The sequence below is a fragment of the Dendropsophus ebraccatus genome, unplaced genomic scaffold, assembly GCF_027789765.1.
Source record: "Dendropsophus ebraccatus isolate aDenEbr1 unplaced genomic scaffold, aDenEbr1.pat pat_scaffold_565_ctg1, whole genome shotgun sequence".
In the NCBI taxonomy this organism is placed as follows: Eukaryota; Metazoa; Chordata; class Amphibia; order Anura; family Hylidae; genus Dendropsophus; species Dendropsophus ebraccatus.
This window is the reverse complement of record NW_027210164.1, coordinates 44586-64979: the sequence shown is the minus strand read 5'-3', so window position 1 is coordinate 64979 and position 20394 is coordinate 44586. Positions and strand designations below refer to the sequence as shown.

Below are 20394 nucleotides of genomic sequence, written 5' to 3'. Positions count from 1 at the left end.
TTGCTTGATAAATCTCCGCTGCTTTCACAACTTCAGTTTTATTTAATAAAAGGTGACAAAATAAATCTAAATTTGCAAAATAGAATTAAAAAAAATTAATTCAGAGAATATATGGGTCATTGGTCTCAGTGAGCCAAGAAAGTTCTTATACTACAGTTATAAAGTTACTTTGGCAAAATTATTAATTCATCCAATATTATGGCCAGACATTTACCAGCATTAACTGCAGATCATCCAACTTCATTAAATTTTATGCACACTATAGTTCTTTTTAATATAAGGGCGTTCCTGAAACTATTCTTTTGATGCATTACGCTATTGGAAAGAGCTCGGTTTGCTTCCTGGATGACCCTGCGCTATAAAAGAAAAATGTCATTATTATATGAATGGTCCTTTTTATGGAAAATATAGCTTATTGTATGCATATTTATGTGAAATATTTGGGATCATAAAATGTCATTAAAATTCTGCATGAACAATAACTTTAAGACAAGGCCTGTATCATATGCAGAGAATTGATCTGTGCGGAGAATTTAAGGGCATCTGTCACTAAAATGCACAAATTGCTGTATAATGATATATCTTCAACATTTGTGAGGGTTCTTTTCTTCATATTTTATTGCACATTACACTGTAATTCTCAGAATTTCTACTATGTATTTTAAAAGGGTTGCTAGACATAAGAAGACCCTGAGTTGTTTTAAACACTTCCATCTATGGACTGTGCCTGGTACTGAGTAGGGCAGACACAACCTACCTTTTAGGGAGGAAGCCTAGAAAAATGATTATCCAAAATATTTTAAGTAAAAATGTATCTATATTTTTCACAAAAAAGAGAGAATTTTCTTATCAGGATGATGTTTTTATATTGAAGGTCATTCAAGGTCATCCATCACAGCATTGGTTTATAAGGCTTTATTACCAATTTTTCAGACCCTAATAGTGGGAGTTGTGAAAGGGTCATTGACCACTGTGAGGTCCATATGCCATAAGTTATGGTTTAAATTATTAAATAACATTTAAGCAATCACTTTTGTAAGTTGTCTCATTACACACACACACACACACACACACACACACACACAGTAAATGAACAAAATACAGAGGCCTTGTCATTATCCACATAGTGTCCTATGTCATTTCCTCATTGTTAAGCCACTGGGGATTCCTCTGGTTAAAAAAAAAGAGAGCACAGAGTGTCTTTTACTGGCACATAACTATAATATGACAATAGAAGGAGGCGATAATATGATACTCTAGGCACATACACGAATGTTCTATCTATCCAGGACATCAGAGTAATCTGACCAGTTTCATATCAGACTTCACACTGAACAGAAAATTGAGCATGTTAAGTAGTACTCAGCTAGAAATTACCTCGTCATATTTGCATCTTGAATGCTTAATCCTACCTAGTCTCCGACATTTGCAGCGTGCATTCCTCAGTTTAAATCCTCCTTTAAATCCTGCCATTCTTGTGATTCATTGTGGGATTTTTCTCATAGCATTCAGATGAATTTCCTTTAGTGTAATGTGGTAATTGGCTCCGGATACATAAGACTGACATATGTTTTAGGCAGGTAAAGGTTCGTAACAGCTCTACGGTGAAGAATTCTTTTTGTTTTTTTATTTTATAAACACAGACGACAATTGCACTTCTTGTACGTTATTGTCTTATAAATATATGAAGTGGGAATTCCCTTGTTAGGTGCAATAAAACTAGTCCTCTAGCTGATTTTGTCCAATAAAGGCTAAACTCAGACTTTTAGGGACCCATTCTTTCTTGATTACTTATTTGTTGTGCTTCCTTTTCTCTTTTAGGCTATGTCCCCACAATGTAAAAAAAAGGCAAATAACGGCTGTTGTTGCAAATAAAATGGCCGTATTAATGATCACAATCATTATTAGCCATTGTTTTGCAACAATGGACTTTATTTGCCCTTGTCTTTTCATTGTGGGTCACGGAACGGCCGGTCTCTGAAAAGATTTGCAACAACGGCTGAGATTATTACAAAACTCACGTGCACTGCATTTTGAGGAAATCACGGCCAAGGTGTATACACATAGGGGGAGATTTATCAAAGGGTTTAAAATTTAGACTGGTGCAAACTGCCCATAGCAACCAATCACAGCTCCTCTTTCATTTTACCAGAGCTGAAAGCTTAGCTGTGATTGGTTGCTGTGGGCAGTTTGTACCAGTCTAAATTTTATACCCTTTGATATATCTTCCCCATAGTATTCATTGAATAGCGGACGCACAAGCCTGACAGGTCACACAATGGAGAGTGCGGCTCCGGCTATGGTGAATTGGGATGCAGGCACAAACGGATGCACTCGCTTCCCAATTCAGCACAAATGAAGATCACTGCAGTATCGGCGGAGATAATCTTCACTGAGACAGGCCGTTCTGTGACACGACCGGGTCACAGAATGGCCGATGTCATACACCGTGTGAAGCCAGCCTAAAGTAAAAGTGCTTATTGTTAGCGAGGGTAGTAAGATTGTTTCTCCACTGGAAGAGAAGTATAAAAGATGTAGATTTATAAAGAAAATATATGAATATGGTTGTATAAGGATAACAGTAAATGTACATTATGAACATAGACAAAATGCCCTTAATTTACGTTGGTTAGTGTGATTTTCTAGTAAATATCTGATATATTGTACAGTAAGCAATACAAACATATGGGAAATCATACAGTTGCCAATTCCATGACAATGACAAAAAGAGAAGCTTTAGTAATTAGTTTTTGTGCAGCTTTATATAGCCAAGTTTATAAATGTTAAAGTCTGTCTGTTACTTCTGTAGGGCTCTATTGTACCTCTGTATACCCTTGATTTCATATGCCAGAATGTGTATTACAGAGCTGTACTTCTCTAGAAGCTTTAGAGTGGCGCTGGACCATACGTAGCATACGTAGTGCAGAACTCACTCATTTTGTGGAAATGTTGTATTTCAACTCATCAATTATTTTTTTAAATGTATCCTGAACAAAATATTACGCCAAGTTAGGGAGATTTGCGGGAACTGGACTCCTGCCGGCTGCTATCCTAAGGCAGTAATCATAGGTTTATGGCTTTATATTCTTCATTCTGTATGTTCCTAGAGTCTGTCACAAAATCTTTTTTACACCCATATGAGTTTCTAGTCTGGAAATTACAGAATTAAAATAAAATCCTTGAAATTATTTGACCTTTTTTTGTCAGTACACTAATGTTTAAGTAGAGTATACATTAAAATATTCTAAAGGGTTCTGAAATTGTCACACTATAGTCTACTGAGCCAAAGATCTCTGGCAGCCCTGGTAGACATAACTAGCAGATGACTCTGTTTTTTTTTTAAACCCTCAGTGAACTTGCGCAGTGTAGCAAATGGTTAAGCCAAATGAGGCTTATTGGGCCGAACACGGTTTATATTAACTACGGTGATTACACTTGGCCATCACAAATGATTGTCCATAATTTACAGATAATGGGTGACCAAAGGGGCCAAAATCAGGCATTCCAGCCAACCATTATCCCAGACATATGGTCAGTCTTCGACTAGACAGTTTTAAAACCTGGCACAACTATGCGCTCACATTCATGAAGCCACACCCCATTAAGCACAGTGCAAAAGTGTCTAAAAGTCTAAAACTAGTAATATTAGCCCATAACTGTGCAACTTCATTCTTGTGTAACTTTTTACTGTTGGCTTATGACTACTTTTTGGTGCAGTGTTACCAAAACAGTCAAATCTCATTCAGTAGGAGAAATGAATGGGATACAAAATAAGTCACAAGGGACAATGAAGCCTATTTGAAACTGAGCTCATATCCTTGAATATTGAATTATAAGGCAATAGTTACAGATGGTAATATTATAGTATTGTCAGTTACTGTAATATCGGAGTTGTGAGTCAGTATATTAGTGATAAACATAATAATCACAGACTGTGTGTAATATTATTCCAGCATAATGGGAAGGACAGCTGCCCGACCATTCTAATAACATAATTGTTCACCTCATTCTTGGTTCCAGATCTGTAGATTTTGCGTGTTTGTAGCTCTATACAGAATGCCACAGAATATGTGCTATTCCTTTTATTTATTTTTTTCCACTTTTACTTAACAGCTGTTATTACTTTATGCATTTATTTAGTATTGTATTTTCTTTTCTTATTTCAGAGACTTGGATAAAAATAATATTACAAGGATTACCAAGACGGATTTCGCTGGCCTGAAAAATCTTCGCGTATTGTAGGTTGCAAAAAAAAAGAAGCTTCAAATAATGACTCCCTGTGTAACCTTGCCGATATGCCATTCTTTTTATCTACATATGATTTTGCCTAAAGAAGGAACAAAAAAAGTTAATGTATAGTTTACTACACCTATACTGTTACCTATACCACTACTATTGATATACACTCTTTTATTTTATCTTTTTATTAATTCACAGTTGTCATATGGTGTTGACCTTTTGAAATATCACATACCCATTCAAAAGACTTGTGTGTATCCGATATTCAATCCTGTTTGTCCAAAGTATTTACAAAGAAACCTTATTCATATGACTTCTAGAAGTTAACAATGAAAGTGTTATTAATATTGTGTTGACATAAATGCAAGAATTTTCTATCTCTGAATATACAAACCTCGGGACAGTGCTAATTGCATGGGGACCATAGTATTGACATTGCAGTTTGCTTTGACATTCCACAGACTGTTCCCATAAGCAAATACACTACAGATTTACTAGTCTGTTTATTCCTATAGTGTAGTCTTACTGTGCTACACTGTTGTTTTTTGGCTTTTTTTTTTTTTAAATAACCTGCAAAGTTAGCATTTTGGAGTTCAAAACAGGAAGTAAACGTGCCATTTTGTTTGATATATAGATTTTTTACATTCCCATCTTTCCTACTTGTGATACCTGGTGAGATCCGGGGGTAACTATTGTAAAACAGTTTTGAGAAATAGTCTAATTGCATTGCTAAATTTAATGTATAAATATTTTTATTCTAGCTTAGCAAAGTTTTTTTTAGGAAAAAACATATTAATAATTGACATTCATTTAATATATTTTGTGCATGAATTCTCTGTAGTCATTGAACTGGTCATGTTATAGAGGTGATTAAGAAAGAGCTCGAGTAACTGTGCAATAAAGAGCTGCTCTACATTACATAACCAGGACAGACTTCCATCCTTTGGAAGTAAACGGTGAAGGCTCCATATAATTTGGAGGAACATTGAAGACTAGAAAGTTTATAAAAAGTATAAAAAAATGGCATTACTTTTTATTATATAATAAATAAACTTGATTTGCAGCTGAAGTAACGCTTTACCACTAAACAATTATACCAGCTGCTAAGTGGCCAAAGGGAACTAGCATGGAAGAGATAGGTATGGTAAGAATTCAATTAGCAGAGCAGGAGTAGAGCTGTGTTCAGACATAGAATATAAATACTATAGAATACATAGAATACAAATTCAATGATGACTAAGAATGCAGTCTCGCCATATATCACGATCCGAAGACTGCATCGAAGTCCGAACAGGCATGGACATAAATTCATAAGTATTTTTAGCAGACCGCTCAAATAATTCAGAACAATAAATAGGAAGTTTTTGGTCATAGCATTGTTCAGATATTTGAGGATAAAGTTTAAAGATTTAACGCTGCTTTAAACTTGTGCAGCTTAGCACGAAAGTATCACAAGACATGCATTAATTGCTATATAGTGCTTAATCTATAGTCTATAAGTGCTAGGGCAAAACATCTAAAGCATCAATAAGCAATAGAATTGACAACTACATGATACCCCAAACAATACTGCATAGCAAATATAATGGATTATGCTTTGTGTTAAATTTGGTGCTTCTCTGATTTTTGTCCAACTAATCACAGCTCATTTTGTGAAATGATAGCTGGTCTGTGATTAGTTCCTATCTGGGACATAAATCAGACACATTTTTTACTTGCACATGTGAACCTACACAGCCCCAGTGCTGACCATCATTAGGCTATGTTCACACAACATTATTTTAAAATAAAGAACGGACGCTGATTGCAATGGAATCAGCGTCTGTTCTTTACTGCAGGGGCGGCATTGCAAGGAAGTCAATGCAATGCCGTCCGCTGTATGCACACATTGTTATTTTAATGCCCTTCATTAGAACGAGCATTAAAATAATGTACATGCCTATTATTTATTTGGTGGACAGCGTGAAGAAATAATGGCTGTTCACACAATATAAAGTCGGCCGACGGCCACACTTTATAATGAAGTGAATGGTTAATTGATTTGTAGGCACACCCGCAAATCTTTTTTGTAAAAAAAAAGAATGTTCCTGCAGCCGATAACATAGTGTGAACATAGCCTTAAGGTGTAAATTCTCAAATACATATCTTGTGTTCAGGTGTAAGATTCCCATTTACTGGATGACTGAAATGCTTTATTTTCTAGGCACTTGGAGGATAACCAAATCAGCATCATTGAGCGGGGAGCATTTCAAGACTTAAAGCAATTAGAACGGATGTAAGTACTTACTAATTATATAACTACAGATGTACAGGCTTTTAGTAACGGATGCTGAAAAAAAAAAACAAGATGGAGTGAAAAAGTCTAGCTGAATAAAAGCGGAAATAGGAAAAGCACTGTTCATTGTCGTAGGCTAAAAAAATAAATATATAGATAAATATACATTTATTTATATATCTATTTTTTTTAACAGTATATTTAATTGCAAAATGATGGATTCGTTAGAAATAAATTATTGACCAACGAAAGTGTCTTGATTACAAAGAAAATGTGTTTTAGTAATTTAATATATTAACTATTAGAGGCATCGGCATTCGGCATCATTGCCGGCTATTTTTGAAGTACTCCGTACGGACCGCCTGTCAATCCTCGGCCGCATGTTCAGCCGCAAACAATGGTCTTCAGACATAGTGTGCACTGTGCAGCCGCATATCCTATACTTCCAAGCATACACACGAACCACCAAAAATACCGCCGCACTATTACAGCCGCAAATACAGCCGCACTGTTACAACGTGTGAACCGAGCCCTAACATCCATACGTTCAGTAAGGAATTAAGACACCTCTAGCATGATCTCAAATGAGCAGCTGAAAGTTAGACTATATCTATCTTAAACTTATACATTACCTTCAAGGCAAAATGTGAGTTACAATCTGCAGGGTATGCATAGATTTAACAAATCCTATTGAAATCAATAAAAAAGTGTGCAGCAAATATGCCACACATGACTATAGCCTTGAACACCATGCCCAAGTAAGCTGGACAAATCCCTTAAGTTTCAGGTTGTTCCTGTTCTGTGCTGTCTTTTCCCATCATTTAAGTATGACGAAACACTTTTCTTAATTTTACATGGAATCTGATTTGTCTAACCCAAGCTCATCTGACCATATTAAAGGGGTTGCACAGGGATGATCATTTTTTGTTGTCTTTAGAAATGACCCTGGGTGCTGCTGCTGTTTCTATAGTCTTAGGTGTATGATGCGCTGGTCCTGCAGGAAATGCCTCCTCAGTTAGTCACTTGCTGAGGCAGAAAGGCAGTTATTTTACTAACACCTGGAGTTATTTTCTCATTTAAAAAAAATAATAAAATGGCTATGTTTCCACGTCTTTTTTTACGTGAAAAACGCCCATCTTTTGATAAAGACTGACGTCATTGAAGGGGTTGGCCACTTTATAGTAAAATTGTCCAATATACAGTATTAGTAACTGTAATCACAGCACTTAATGACAGCAGCTCCCTGTGTACCTTACAGAGCTAAAATCAGATTCCCCTGCTCTGTGATGGGTCTTTCCAAAAAGTGGCTAACAAGGAGGAGCATGTGACCATGCCCCGTCCCCCCAGTGTCCACCACAGAGCCTGTATATGCTTATGAAGGGCACTGGGGGTGAGAGGCATGGTCAGACTCACCACAGAGCAGGACAGCACAACTTTGAGGAGGGGAGTCTGATTTTAGCTCTATGAGGTACACAGGGAGCTGCTGTCAGTAAGTACTGCGAGTACAGTTACGAATACGGTATACCGAACAATTGTACTATAAAGTGCCAACCCCTTTAATGTTCATGATAATTAATGACATCTGTCTTTATCAAAAGACGGACATTTTTCACATAAAAAAGACATCATAGGAACATAGCCATGATGTTAAGGCTGGGTTCACACTACATATATTTCAGTCAGTATTGTGGTCCTCATATTGCAACCAAAACCAGGAGTGGATTAAAAGCACAGAAAGGATCTGTTCACACAATGTTGAAATTGAGTGGATAACCGCCATTTAATGACAAATATTTGCTGTTATTTTAAAACAACGGCTGTTATATTGAAATAATGGCAGTTATTTACTGTTATATGGCGGCCATCCACTAAATTTCAACATTGTGTGAACAGATCCTTTCTGTGTTTTTAATCCACTCCTGGTTTTGGTTGCAATATGAGGACCACAATACTGACTGAAATATATGTTGTGTGAACCCAGCCTAAAGGTGCTTTCTGGCAACAGTGAGTGATAGCAGAAGTACAGGAATACAAAAATGTATTTTCTCCTTGCCAATATCTTCTGTTAAGATGCAGGAAATTCCTAAGTGTTGATAACATGTAAAATGTATCCTGACAAATAAGAAGAAAACAACATAAACCAATGATTAGCTGCTCAGGTATTTCAGGGCCCCCCAAAGCTTTCTATAAATGTGCAATAATATTGTCAGTGCTTCAAGATGTTTTGTTCAGAGCACAGTCTGCCTGTTTTCAGTGGTAGCAGTAAGTATATTGAGGCAGCAGCCACATTTTAGAAGCTTTTTTCTTCTGGTTTGGGGCGCAGATTTTGCATGTAAACAAATAAAATGCTGGTGTGAACAGATACAGATGTGTGGCCGTTCAGGTTATTTTTTAAGGATTCCAACTCTCAATCTGTTTCTTACTCAATATATGTGGAGAATCAAGAAATTCCATCTCTAAGTGTGAGACCATAGAATATGAACTCAGGCATTGAATTATCTGAAACTGAGAGTATATTGTCCAACCATTCATTATATTCATAGATAGTATTGTAGTCACTGGTAACAGTCTACATTTTAGAGTTAAAAATCTGTAAATGCTTTATGGCCACGATAAACCATATTTTGGGTTGTTGCATCAAAGATGTGTAAAACATTAATGACATATAGCCCCAACTGTCCTTATTTTCAAGGTCCTTGGATTTGATACTTTACAGTCTGTTCTCACCATATGTACAAATAGACTAAGCTAGATCAGTATCTTTACATTGAGGCAGGCCTCACTGGTGAACAACACCCAGTTGCAGGTAAGGTAGATAGCAAGGAAGTGATACTACACTAGACACTAGTCTTTCTTTATTGTTAAAGCAGTCCTGGATTTAATGTCTTAATTACCACCTTAAGATAGTCTTGTTTCACCAGGTTGAGGAAATAAAATGACATACATTTTTAGGCCATGTTCACATGGCGTAAGGGACCGGCCGTTCCATGACCAGGCCGGTCTCTGAAAAGATCATCCCGCAGAGATCATCTTTTACCCGCAGAGTTCTGATGTGGGCGCATCAGCGTGCGCCCACATCAGAACTCACCACAGCACACTATGAAGCAAGTGGGCGCAAAAAACTGACATGTCAGTTGTTTGCGGCGCCACTAGGGGTCCCAGCAGGAGCGTATACTATGAGTATACGCTCTGGCCGGGACCCCATAGACAGCAAGCCAGCGTATTTTTTCGTATTAACTACGGCCGTTGTTGCAATCGGCAACAGCGGTTGTAGAGATACGAAAAAATACGTTGTGTGAACATAGCCTTAATTTTGACATGGACATTGCTAATTCTACATATTACTGACCTCTAGTGGGTGAGGCCACAATAAAAAGAGAAGCAGTCATTGAGCATGTGGAACCAAGTGGGCAAGTAGAATTATAGAGGATGGATGTAATTATAGAGGATGGATGTAAATATTAATGATAGAGAATGGAATACGTAGCACTGTTTTATTTTTTTATTCTTTTATTTTTATTATTAGTTGTTGTTATTATTATTATTATATTATAGTGCACTCTATGGATGAGGTTCATCAGTTACAAGCTTACTTAAAGTGTCACTTTAGGTATTCCCTTGGCAAATATCTGTGAATAAATGTAAAGTTGAGCAGTTGTGCCTACTTAAAATGCAGTAAAAGTCAGTCTTCATATAAAATCCCTTTGAATTGATAACAGGGAGCTCCCTCCACCTAGTCAAAGAAACACAGGAGCTGTATATGTGTGGAACTAGCCATTCATAGAATAAAGGCTTAGTTGATGTAACATAATTGCTCATGCAAATTATTGCTGAAATTATTATCCAGTCTGATCGTCATTTAAAATCGGGAAGAAAATGGCCCCCTTTTAAAGGCCCTATTACATGGAGTGATCAATTGCAAAATCAGGGTGAATCAGGCAAATATTGCCCTGTATAATAAAGACAATGATAAGCCGAAGAGCAAGCTATCATTCGCTTGTCGGCTGACCATGGTCTTAAAATAAGTTTTAAGATCATCGGCCACCATCCATGCATCACTCCATTTAGTAGCTGATGTTTGGCTGCCTGCTGAATAAAGGGGTACTTTGGCATCAGTATATAGAAAATAATAAAGATGCTATGCTTAACTCCCCATGCTCCCCCTGTGTCCTCCTGCTGTATTTCTGGGTCTCCCACTGACTGGAGTCACCACCGCAGAGGAACCCATCTCTGCAGTGACAGCCCGCTCAGCCAATCACTGTCTGAGACTGGACAGTGCTGTGGCTGCAGAGACTGGTTCATCTGTGAAAGTGGCAGTGGTGGCTGTGGTCAACAGGGGACCTACAGACATGGCAGGAGGGAGCATGGAGAGGTAAGCATCACATCTTTTATTTTCTATATACCAATGCCACAGAACCCTTTTAAAGCAAGGGATGCTTGGACATCGCTAACAATGTCTGTGGAGACCCTCTGCAATGGACTGATCTAGCAGATCAGGCTGTCTAATTCAGCTCTTAAGGCCTACTTCCTCATACCCTATGTTTATTTTGCTTTCTCTGTATCAATGGGGGAGGAGGAATCCTAACTTTTACCCCAAGACATATATCTTTTTTTTTCTCGAGCACACACTGCGACTTTTTAAGCCTTGGTGTAGACAACACATATACATTCCAGAGTCACTCCCATGTAGAATTTCAGGCCTTTTGCCAGTTTTTAGAAATACATCATATCAGCCATGTCTACTGGTATGTGTATGAAAAATACTTGCAAATGTAGTATATGTTATCTAGGAGTCTTTTTCTGTGAGATCATTGAAGCAGACATGCTCTGGTTGTTCCAATTGTCTGTGCATATTTGTTCTATTCTAAGTACGCTTTCTGTATCTTTTCATTATCATATTTCACAGCATGGAGGAGACAGGGTTGACTGTAGTTTAATACAACTCCTCTTCAGCATGCAACATAGCGGCAATATTAGACCAACTTACTACCTGTTGGAACTTTCCAAATATACATAGGTGGTCAGCTACTGAAGATAATATTTTAATAACGGATTACAAAATGAAACACCTCATGTTATCCTACGTTTTTAAAATATCCTCTCCTGAAATTTCTCTAAAATCTATGTCCGACTCATTATTGCTGTGGAATAAATATATGTTAAAAAAATATTGGCTATACCTAACAAAGGAAGAAATTCCATTAAATCTATTAGAATTGATTATACCAGACTTACAACTGGATATCTGGCTTGAAGCTGGTTACCGCACACTAGCAGACTTTCGTGAAACTACTCATACCCTGTCCTTATCTGATTTACCCCTTCCTATCCCTCACACTTCAATTTTTCTATCACACTATAAAAAGATTATACAATTCATTAAAAAACACAATTGGTTTACAAAACCCACAAAATTGACGAATGCACATACCTTTTTCTTTTTCACTGGAATGGCTTCCGTAAAGGTTATACACATATATATGACATCTTAACAGACAACACAGAAACTGAATCTGATAAAAAGCTGCCTTACATGCAGAAATGGGAAGAGGAAATGGGCACTTCCTTTACAACAATGGTTTTCGGCCATTAGACAAATCTCTCAAAACACCAAATGCATAAATCATGGAGAGGTTGTAATCAAATTGCCAATCAAACACATATGTGGTGGTCATGTCCTATCATAGCACATTATTGGAATGAAGTGTTTGATCTGATCTCAAAATGTTTCCCCAACACTCATAAAAAAAGATTCAGCACTTGTTATACTGGATATCAACCTGTCTTCATTTCCCGCCCATTCTAGAATGATCATACACCATATTCTAATAGCAGCCAGACTATCATTGGCACATAAACCTCCCACAATCTCAGAAGTTATCAATAGAGTAAACTCACAATGTTCACATAAAACCCTTTTATCTCCTGTTTTTTTTCACAATATGAAGTTGATAAAACGTTGGAAACATTGGATTTCCTCACCCTTTGCGAAATAATCTGCCTATTCGGCTACTTACTTATCTTCCATCTGGAGAAATATTAAGTCCGCGAAATTCAATATTGGCAGAAGTACTTATGTGTATCTTATTGTTTTTGTTTTCGCAATTTTATGGTTTTTGTTCAGGCCAATTGTAGGCCTTGTTAAAATTCTGCAAAATCTAATAAAAATTTTAATTTAATACAACTCCTCCTAACCACAAATGGTTTCCTCTTCTAGAAATCAGGGGCAGTACTAGTCAGAACCCCATTGACTGTATCTTACCTGCACAAATTCCTGTCACCTGGTAAAATCTTTGATATGCTACATGACCACCTTTCTATTGGAAACATTTGAAAAAATATGGGCGCAGCCATGTTCCGGACATAGCCAAATTGATTGGCCCCCTCACTTGCTAGGGGGGGTTTGACTATGTCATGTGCCTTTTCATTTCAGAAATAAAAGGTGTCCTAAGTGTTTTGACTCACCCTGTACATGGATTATATTTATTGTTGTTTCCCAAACAATGGCTACTTCTGTGCAAGAACATATATATATATATATATATATATATATATATATATATATATATATACAGTATATATTCATATGTTGTTGGGATAAGTTAGGACAGCCTTTTTTAACATGGAGAAGTTTTGGGAAGCATTTCTTAAAGGAATAATTTGAAAGTAAGTTGCAAAAGAAATATTGTTGGAAGCAGGTTTGTAGCTATGTGAACAAAGCCAATTCCAAGAAATATGTCTCTTACATAGAAGATACCTGATGTCTCTTACATAGAAGATAATTGATGTATCTTATACAGCACAGACCAAAACACAATTCATATTGAATTTTTAAAGAGAACCAATCACAGCTCTCTGATGCTTTGCCCCTCAGTTTCCAGCAAGGAAGCAATTTGAAAACACCTCTATAATTTATGATATTTCATTGTAATTAGAGTGTTGCTACATATGTATTTTTAGGCTATGTTCACACTACGTAAAACTACGGCCGTAGTTCTTGCCGCAGAACTACGACTGTAGTTTTGCTGGGTGAAACGTAACCTTACTTTCAAAGGGATCCTGTCCGGAGCGTACACACATCGTATACGCTTCGGCCGGGATCTATGCGGCGCCGCAAATAACTGACAGATCAGTTTTCTGCGGCCGGAATTCAGTGAATTCCGGCCGCAGAAAGACCTCACAGTTCACACAGTGAAGCGAGCGGCTCCGGCCGCTTGCTTCACTGTGTGCTATGGGAAGCTCTGATGAGGCGCATGCTGCTGCACCCGCATCAGAGCTCCACGGGCGGAAAGATCAGATTAAGTACCGGCCGAGATGATCCGGCCGGGGTCACGAAATGGCCGGTCTCATACGTAGTGTGAACATAGGCTTATCCCGCTATAAGGAATGGAAGGGTTGGGAGGTGGTGGGGGGGCTGAGGGGTTTTGTTTGTACTGGGGGATAAATTGTTGTTTTTTTCATTTCAATAAAAAAAAAGATTTCATTAAAAAAAAAAAAAAAGGAAGCAATTTAAGAAAACAAAAAAAAAATGTTTAATGCTCGTCCGGGCTCATGGTAACTAGGCATGAGGGTGGAGCCACAGCGGCATGAGTAACACCACCTCAGCCCTACTCCTAGCCACTGACGCTTGATTGGCAGCCTGAGCACTGGGAACTTAAAGGGGTTATCCAGTGCTACAAAAACATGCCCACTTTCTTTCAGAGAAGACTCTTGTCTCCAGTTCAGGTGCGGTTTGCAATTAAGCTCCATTCACTTCAATGGAACTGAGCAGCAAAACCCCACCCAAACTGGAGACAAGAGTGGGGCTGTCTATGGAAGAAAGTGGGCATATTTATGTAGCACTGGATAATCCCTTTAATGAAAAGGTCAGCGCCAATAAAAAAGCTCAGGCTGCCAATCGAGCATGAGTAACTGGGAAGAGGGCAGAGCGTGACTACATGCTGCTCCGCCCTCATGTTACCGGGAGCCAGGACCGAGCATTAACCGTAGATTTTTATAAATTGCAGCCCCGCAAAAGACTGCCTGGAACAGCCTGGCAGCTATAAGTCACTGGGGCCTTTTTACTCTCCATCTGGGAGGTGAATGGTTCCCTTTTAAGTTCATCTTAACCACTTTGTCCCACATAACAAAAATGACTGTGTTGGTACCAGACAGTATGTAATTATTCTTATTCCCATAAATTAAGTAGATTGCATTCTTCATTCACCACCTGCATACCAGACAATCCTGTAAACTTAACCAGGGAATATAGCATGGGCTTGCACTATTCTTGCATCATTCTTTGACTGGTCCATATACTTCATCTGTATATGTCCACCATGTGGTAAACAAATATGAAGCATATTCTAGGGATCAGAATATCCCTCCTTTAGAGAAGCATTGGCCTGCCTCCTTTAGAGGTGACCTAGTAGAGAGACCTAGTAAATAGAAGTGGAAGGGTAAAAAGTATAGGGAAAAGAATGTTAAAAATATTTGCAGATTGCAAAAGGTATACTAGCTATCCCCAAACAAGCTTAAATGTCTGAAAGGATAGGGTAATCAGGATTAAACATTCATATCATGAAGTATTGAAAGACTCTTTAGGGTGATTGAATCAGGATGATTCACAAACAAGGAAAACACTTTTACATGAAAAGTAGCCCTCCTCCAAAAGGAATACAGCGTGCTCTTTGGTGCCACCTATTGGAGGTAAGTGTCCCTGCAAGTCAGTGCTTAATAAATAATTGGAAAAATAAGGGAATATGAAGTCAATGTTATGTTCCACAGAGCAAAGTGGATTAGAGAAATATATGTGATCGGTGATCAATGAGAGTCATTTGGAAAAATTTGAAGGGAAAGGTACTGTAGCAATGAATTTGTTAACAGAAAAAAAGGAGAGTCATGTAGTACTGTTGTGGTGTTAAATAGATTGTCTGTACTTCAGCTCTGTTACCGGCAGCATCTCACATCATTTCCACTAGCATTCACAATTCTTATGTTGGTAAATCAGTCTGTATGTATTTCACTTATTTGCTATGAAACAGTAATGCATCAGATTTGTCTTAAACTATGTAAAGAATGCAGCCGGACTTTTCTAGCATGAAGATAAAGAAAGAATTGTTTTCATATCGACAGAAGTCTCATGGTCTTTGAACAGTGTTACTTTCCTTCTCATCCTATTAGATTATAAAACCACACTTTTAGTAATTCACAGGAAGGAATAACCCCACTGTTAGGTGTTATGCGGGAAGCTGCAGTAGTTGGTCGAGGCTGCAGATTTTAGCAAATGTAAGGAATTAGAGAAAAAGGGTCTTTTGTGTAAATGAGTGTTAAATTACGTTATTTGCACAATTTCTGTGTCACACTGTCATTTACTTTAGTGCTTTTTTGTACCTTTTGTGACAAGTGAGAGGGAAACCAGGTCAGTTGTAAGTCAAGATTTTTTTAATTAGCAAATTGAGATATATCTTTATTATACTGGGCTTATCTTTTATATTTGGAGCAGATTTTGCTGCCAAGGAAGTAGCCTATAATCATCAAGGCACCTTGCATAAAATGTCTAGACTGCTTAACCCCTTAAGGACACAGTCAATTTTACATTTTTGATTTTTCCTCCTTGCGTTTTTTATTTTTCCATTGACAGAACCACATAAGTGGTTTTATTTACCACTTATAAAAAAAAAAATAGTATTCTGACCCTTATACCTTAGAGCAAATGTACCATCAGGTACATGACTTTATGTTTTTAACATGAATAGACCGACACAGGAATGCTGGGACACCATTCAAAAAAAGAACCGTGGCACAGGCATCCCTGCGCCGCTGCCGGTCTATTCATGTAACATAGATAATACACATACAAAAAGCTCCAAGGTAAAGGCATTACAGTGACAGAAGGTACAGATAAAAAAAAGTAAAAAGATACAAAAGTAAAAGTTTAAAAAATATTTTAGTTCTCTGTGTGAAATGATCTCCGCTTAGGTGGGTGTTGGTCGTACAACCTAACAAGACCCGCGGCATATTACCCGTGGCTCTGTTCAATCCTATGGAGCCACTGGAAAGAGACGAGTGAGCACTTTCTGGCTTATTTGGCTCTTTCCAGCGGCTGCATAGGAATAAATATTGGCAGGGGGTCTAACCTCCAAGCCCCCCACAATCTCTTACTTGTCCCCTATCCTGTGGACAAGGGGACGAGTTAATTTTGCCTTGAGAATCTCTTTAATAAAATGTAAATAACCCTTTGAAGTGACTAATTTAGTATGGGTATTCCATGACACCAAAGGGTTAATGTATGACATTTCGAGCAGACATTTTGGGGTAGTTATTGCTTCTCTGGTTTACCAAGTTAAATGACTTAAACAGTGGTACCTTACTACAAGTACCTGAGCTGGAGATTGTGTGCATGACCTTTGCTTTATTACTGTAAATGTAATGTAAAAACATTTAATTTTCATTTTTTTCAACCATTCAGCAATCCAAATATGGCCGCTAATTCAAATGACATAAGAAAATTACATTTTTCATTTGTTTCATTGCTCTCTTGTGGAAATGGAAAGAATTTAATTATATCTGGTATTTTGTATGAATAGAAATGTCATTTTATCCAGAACATATGGTATAATAGGGGAACAGCGATGCAGGGCACACGATTGCCATTCTTTATTCTTTATGATGTCTGATTGAAGTTGACAGATTGCACCTACTTAGTCTGCTGTGTCAGACTTTCATGAAAGAAAATGCGGCCTTGTAGTCTACAGCCACCAAATAGTCCACAAAGCTAATCTTTGGTTGGTAGAAAAAAAGCATAAAAAATTATTTAAAAAAATAATGCATCTATAGTTTAATAGCAGAGATGATGTTTCTCTTAGTTCCCCTCTATGATGCTCTTCTGGTCTTGCTGCTTGCCCACATGGCTGTCTTTGCGATTGTCAATGTCCTATTGCTAAGTGGACCAGAAGTAACTTTCCGCATACATCTCTAAGACATGCTTTATGTGTGGATTATAGAATAATGGACTGATATATCGAGATCATTTGTAATATCGGTTTGCAAAACTAAGAGACATGCAGTATATTTCTACCCAGCTCTTGGAGGCAACAGTGATCAGAAATGATGCCAGTAGACACAAAACTGACCCTAACAGAAGACTACGGGATCAGTTTTTTCTTCTGCTTTCTGTCTTTTATATACTGTGCTGGGAGGAAAAAGACTACAGAGCCACAGACTTATGAATGTGTCTTTAGAAAACTAAGATCCATCTATGATTTTGGGTTAGTTGTTTTTATTCCATATGACTTTTTCTTCTTATTTACCTTAATGAAATTTGAACTTTTAGAGTGCTCATTTAAAGGAGAAGTCCGGCCATTTTGAAAATCTGGCAGTCGGCATTGCAGGGGGGAATTTGATAACAAGTACGAATTCACATCTTTCCATGCCTGCGGTGAGCAGCACACGTCACAACCTGGTTGATAGACTGGCCGCTCAGCCAGTCGTGACTGGGTCGGGACGCCACTCCAGTCACTGATTAGCCTGGACAGGCATTTTCCCCAGAGTCATAAGGTCATCACAACTTGGGGGAAAAGGCCTTCCGGCAGGGGTCTAGAGGTTGGTCCTGCCACTCAATGCGGGCACGAGGAATGGTAAGTTAATACTTGTTATCACATCCCCCCTGTCCCTGTCAGCTTATGGATTTTCAAAATTACCGGACTTGTCCTTTAATTCAGACTCCTTTCTTTATTTTATAGGTTTAAATTCAGATTTAGACATGCTAACAATCCATACAAGCCATTACCTAAAAGTACTGACAATTCACAGGGAAACACCTTTCTACGTATGCCGCGTTGAGCCTTGCAATCGTTTTAAAGGGATATTTCTACTAATTTGATTAACTACAGTCAAATCGACTAACAGCTGTTTCTGTTTCACAAAACTCAACTACTGACTTTATGCAGAAATGCGCACAGTAAAAGACCTCTTAGTTGAGAACTGCAGTAGGTATAAAATTATTACCGAGGTAATGACATTTCTGTTTATTTATGATAATCCTGTTAATTTAATTTGCTGAAGTTCAGCATCAAGCAGAGGTCCTCATACAATGCGGCAGTGTTATGTAGACTGGGTGAAGCCTTGAGTCATGATGTCTACAGTTACAATGTTAATTGAGGTCTTTTACATCTTTTTACAATTTTTCTAAATTATGATCCAAACTTTAGTAACGTAAGTGCTGACAGTTTTTCCTGATGTGAAGCAATAATTGGTAAGCAACAAGCACTGGACGTATGTGTAGAAGTTTAATCTACAGTGTGTTTGATTGTTCGTGGCAGTGGGCATGTGTCCTGCCGTCTGATGTAGTGAATAGGGTCTGTTTCTTTGCATCTTATAATCAGTAGCTAAATATGGACTTATGACTCTAATTTGAACTAAGTGGTCTTTATGTTTTAATATTGGCAGTATTGAACAGTACTACATTGTGTTCCTATATTTCCAAACACTGATGCTAGGAACCGATCAACACACCCACAATGAATTCTTAAATTCATATAGTTAAAATTTCATTCATTATCCTTATTTTTAATGATTATAGCCCCATTATTAGAACGTATGTTGTGTCTACAGTGCACTCTACACTTATAGGGTGGTCTGTAAGTATGCCAAGCTATCAGCAGTAGAGAGAATGTCTTCTTTCTATGAACTCTATGTATACACAATGAAAATAGGTCTAATACAAGAGAATAACATAAAGTAGTATTAAACTATAAATAATAATAATCATACAGTAAAGAAACTTGTAGTGAAAAGCTTTTAACCCCTAAATACCCCCTCTTGCAACTCAAAAAATTTCAAAAACTTTCTTTTTCCGTAAATTTAGTATGTTTTTTGTAAAGAAAAGTAATATTTTATGTCACACTCTTTTAGAGTAGATATACATAGTATTTCAAAGCATTATTGCCTGCCAGCGTTAGGCAGAAGCTTACAGCTGACCTAGCCTTATTTAGCCGCTAAACTGGCATAGTAAAACATTGGTCTCTTGTGATCAAATCACTGGACACAAGTGGGCAGAGGGAGGGAGCTTCCTACCTCTGTTAAACCCCTTAGATCCTTAGATGCCATAGTTGCTATTGACTGTGGCATCTAAGTGTGGAATGATTTAGACGCCAACTTTTATTGGTTCCCATTCAATGTCCTGATAGCTAAGCTTGTTGATAACAGACTGGGTACAGTGCCTGTAGTGGTACTGTCACAGGCTAAGGTTGAGAACGAGACACAAGACAGTGGGCCCTGAATTAGACCCCACCCGCTGTCACCTGCCTACTTGCCTCGGCCGACCCTAGGCGGTCGAGGACAACCACGAAGACAATCCCTATGCTAAATACGTGCAAAACATTAAACGCAGACAGACAGACAAACACAATGCAGAAAAGTCAACTAGCCGAGTCAGAACCAGACGAGCAAACGCAGTACCAAAATCAGGGAGAAGAGGATAGTCAGGGGACAGGCAAAAGGTCAGAATCCAGGCAAGACAGAATAGCAGAACAACGCAGGGAACAGGGAACTGGAGAGCTGGGACCAGGACAACTAATAACCAGCAAAGAGAGCTGGTAGTGATGACACTTTATACTGGGTCAGGAGGCCGGACCAGTACACCATTGGTCCGACCCCCTGATTCCTGATACTTAGCAGCTGGTCTGCTCCAGACCGAGTGGCGGAGCAATCCGCCCCTCAGCCTGAGCCTGATGCAGTTCAGCTGCAGAGGCTGGACGGCCGGCAGGAGTGGCGCGGAGCCGCAGCGTCCCTGGTTACCAGGGATGCCGTCGGGTCTCCGTGACATCACCCGGCTCGGCCGGCTGCCTCGGCGCAGGATCCTAGCGCCGACAGAAGCAGCCGGGACCGAGGAGGACGCC

General features: G+C 38.3%; 1 protein-coding gene across 1 annotated transcript in view; it reads left to right on the top strand.

The window, feature by feature from the left end:
* LOC138777297 (slit homolog 3 protein-like) overlaps nucleotides 1-20394 on the top strand; it is a 79000-nt gene that overhangs the window by 31754 nt on the left and 26852 nt on the right. Inside the window, exons 2-3 of the mRNA XM_069956283.1 lie at nucleotides 4167-4238; nucleotides 6443-6514. Of these exons, the coding sequence (XP_069812384.1) occupies nucleotides 4167-4238; nucleotides 6443-6514 (144 nt within the window). The remainder of the gene's footprint in view (nucleotides 1-4166; nucleotides 4239-6442; nucleotides 6515-20394) is intronic.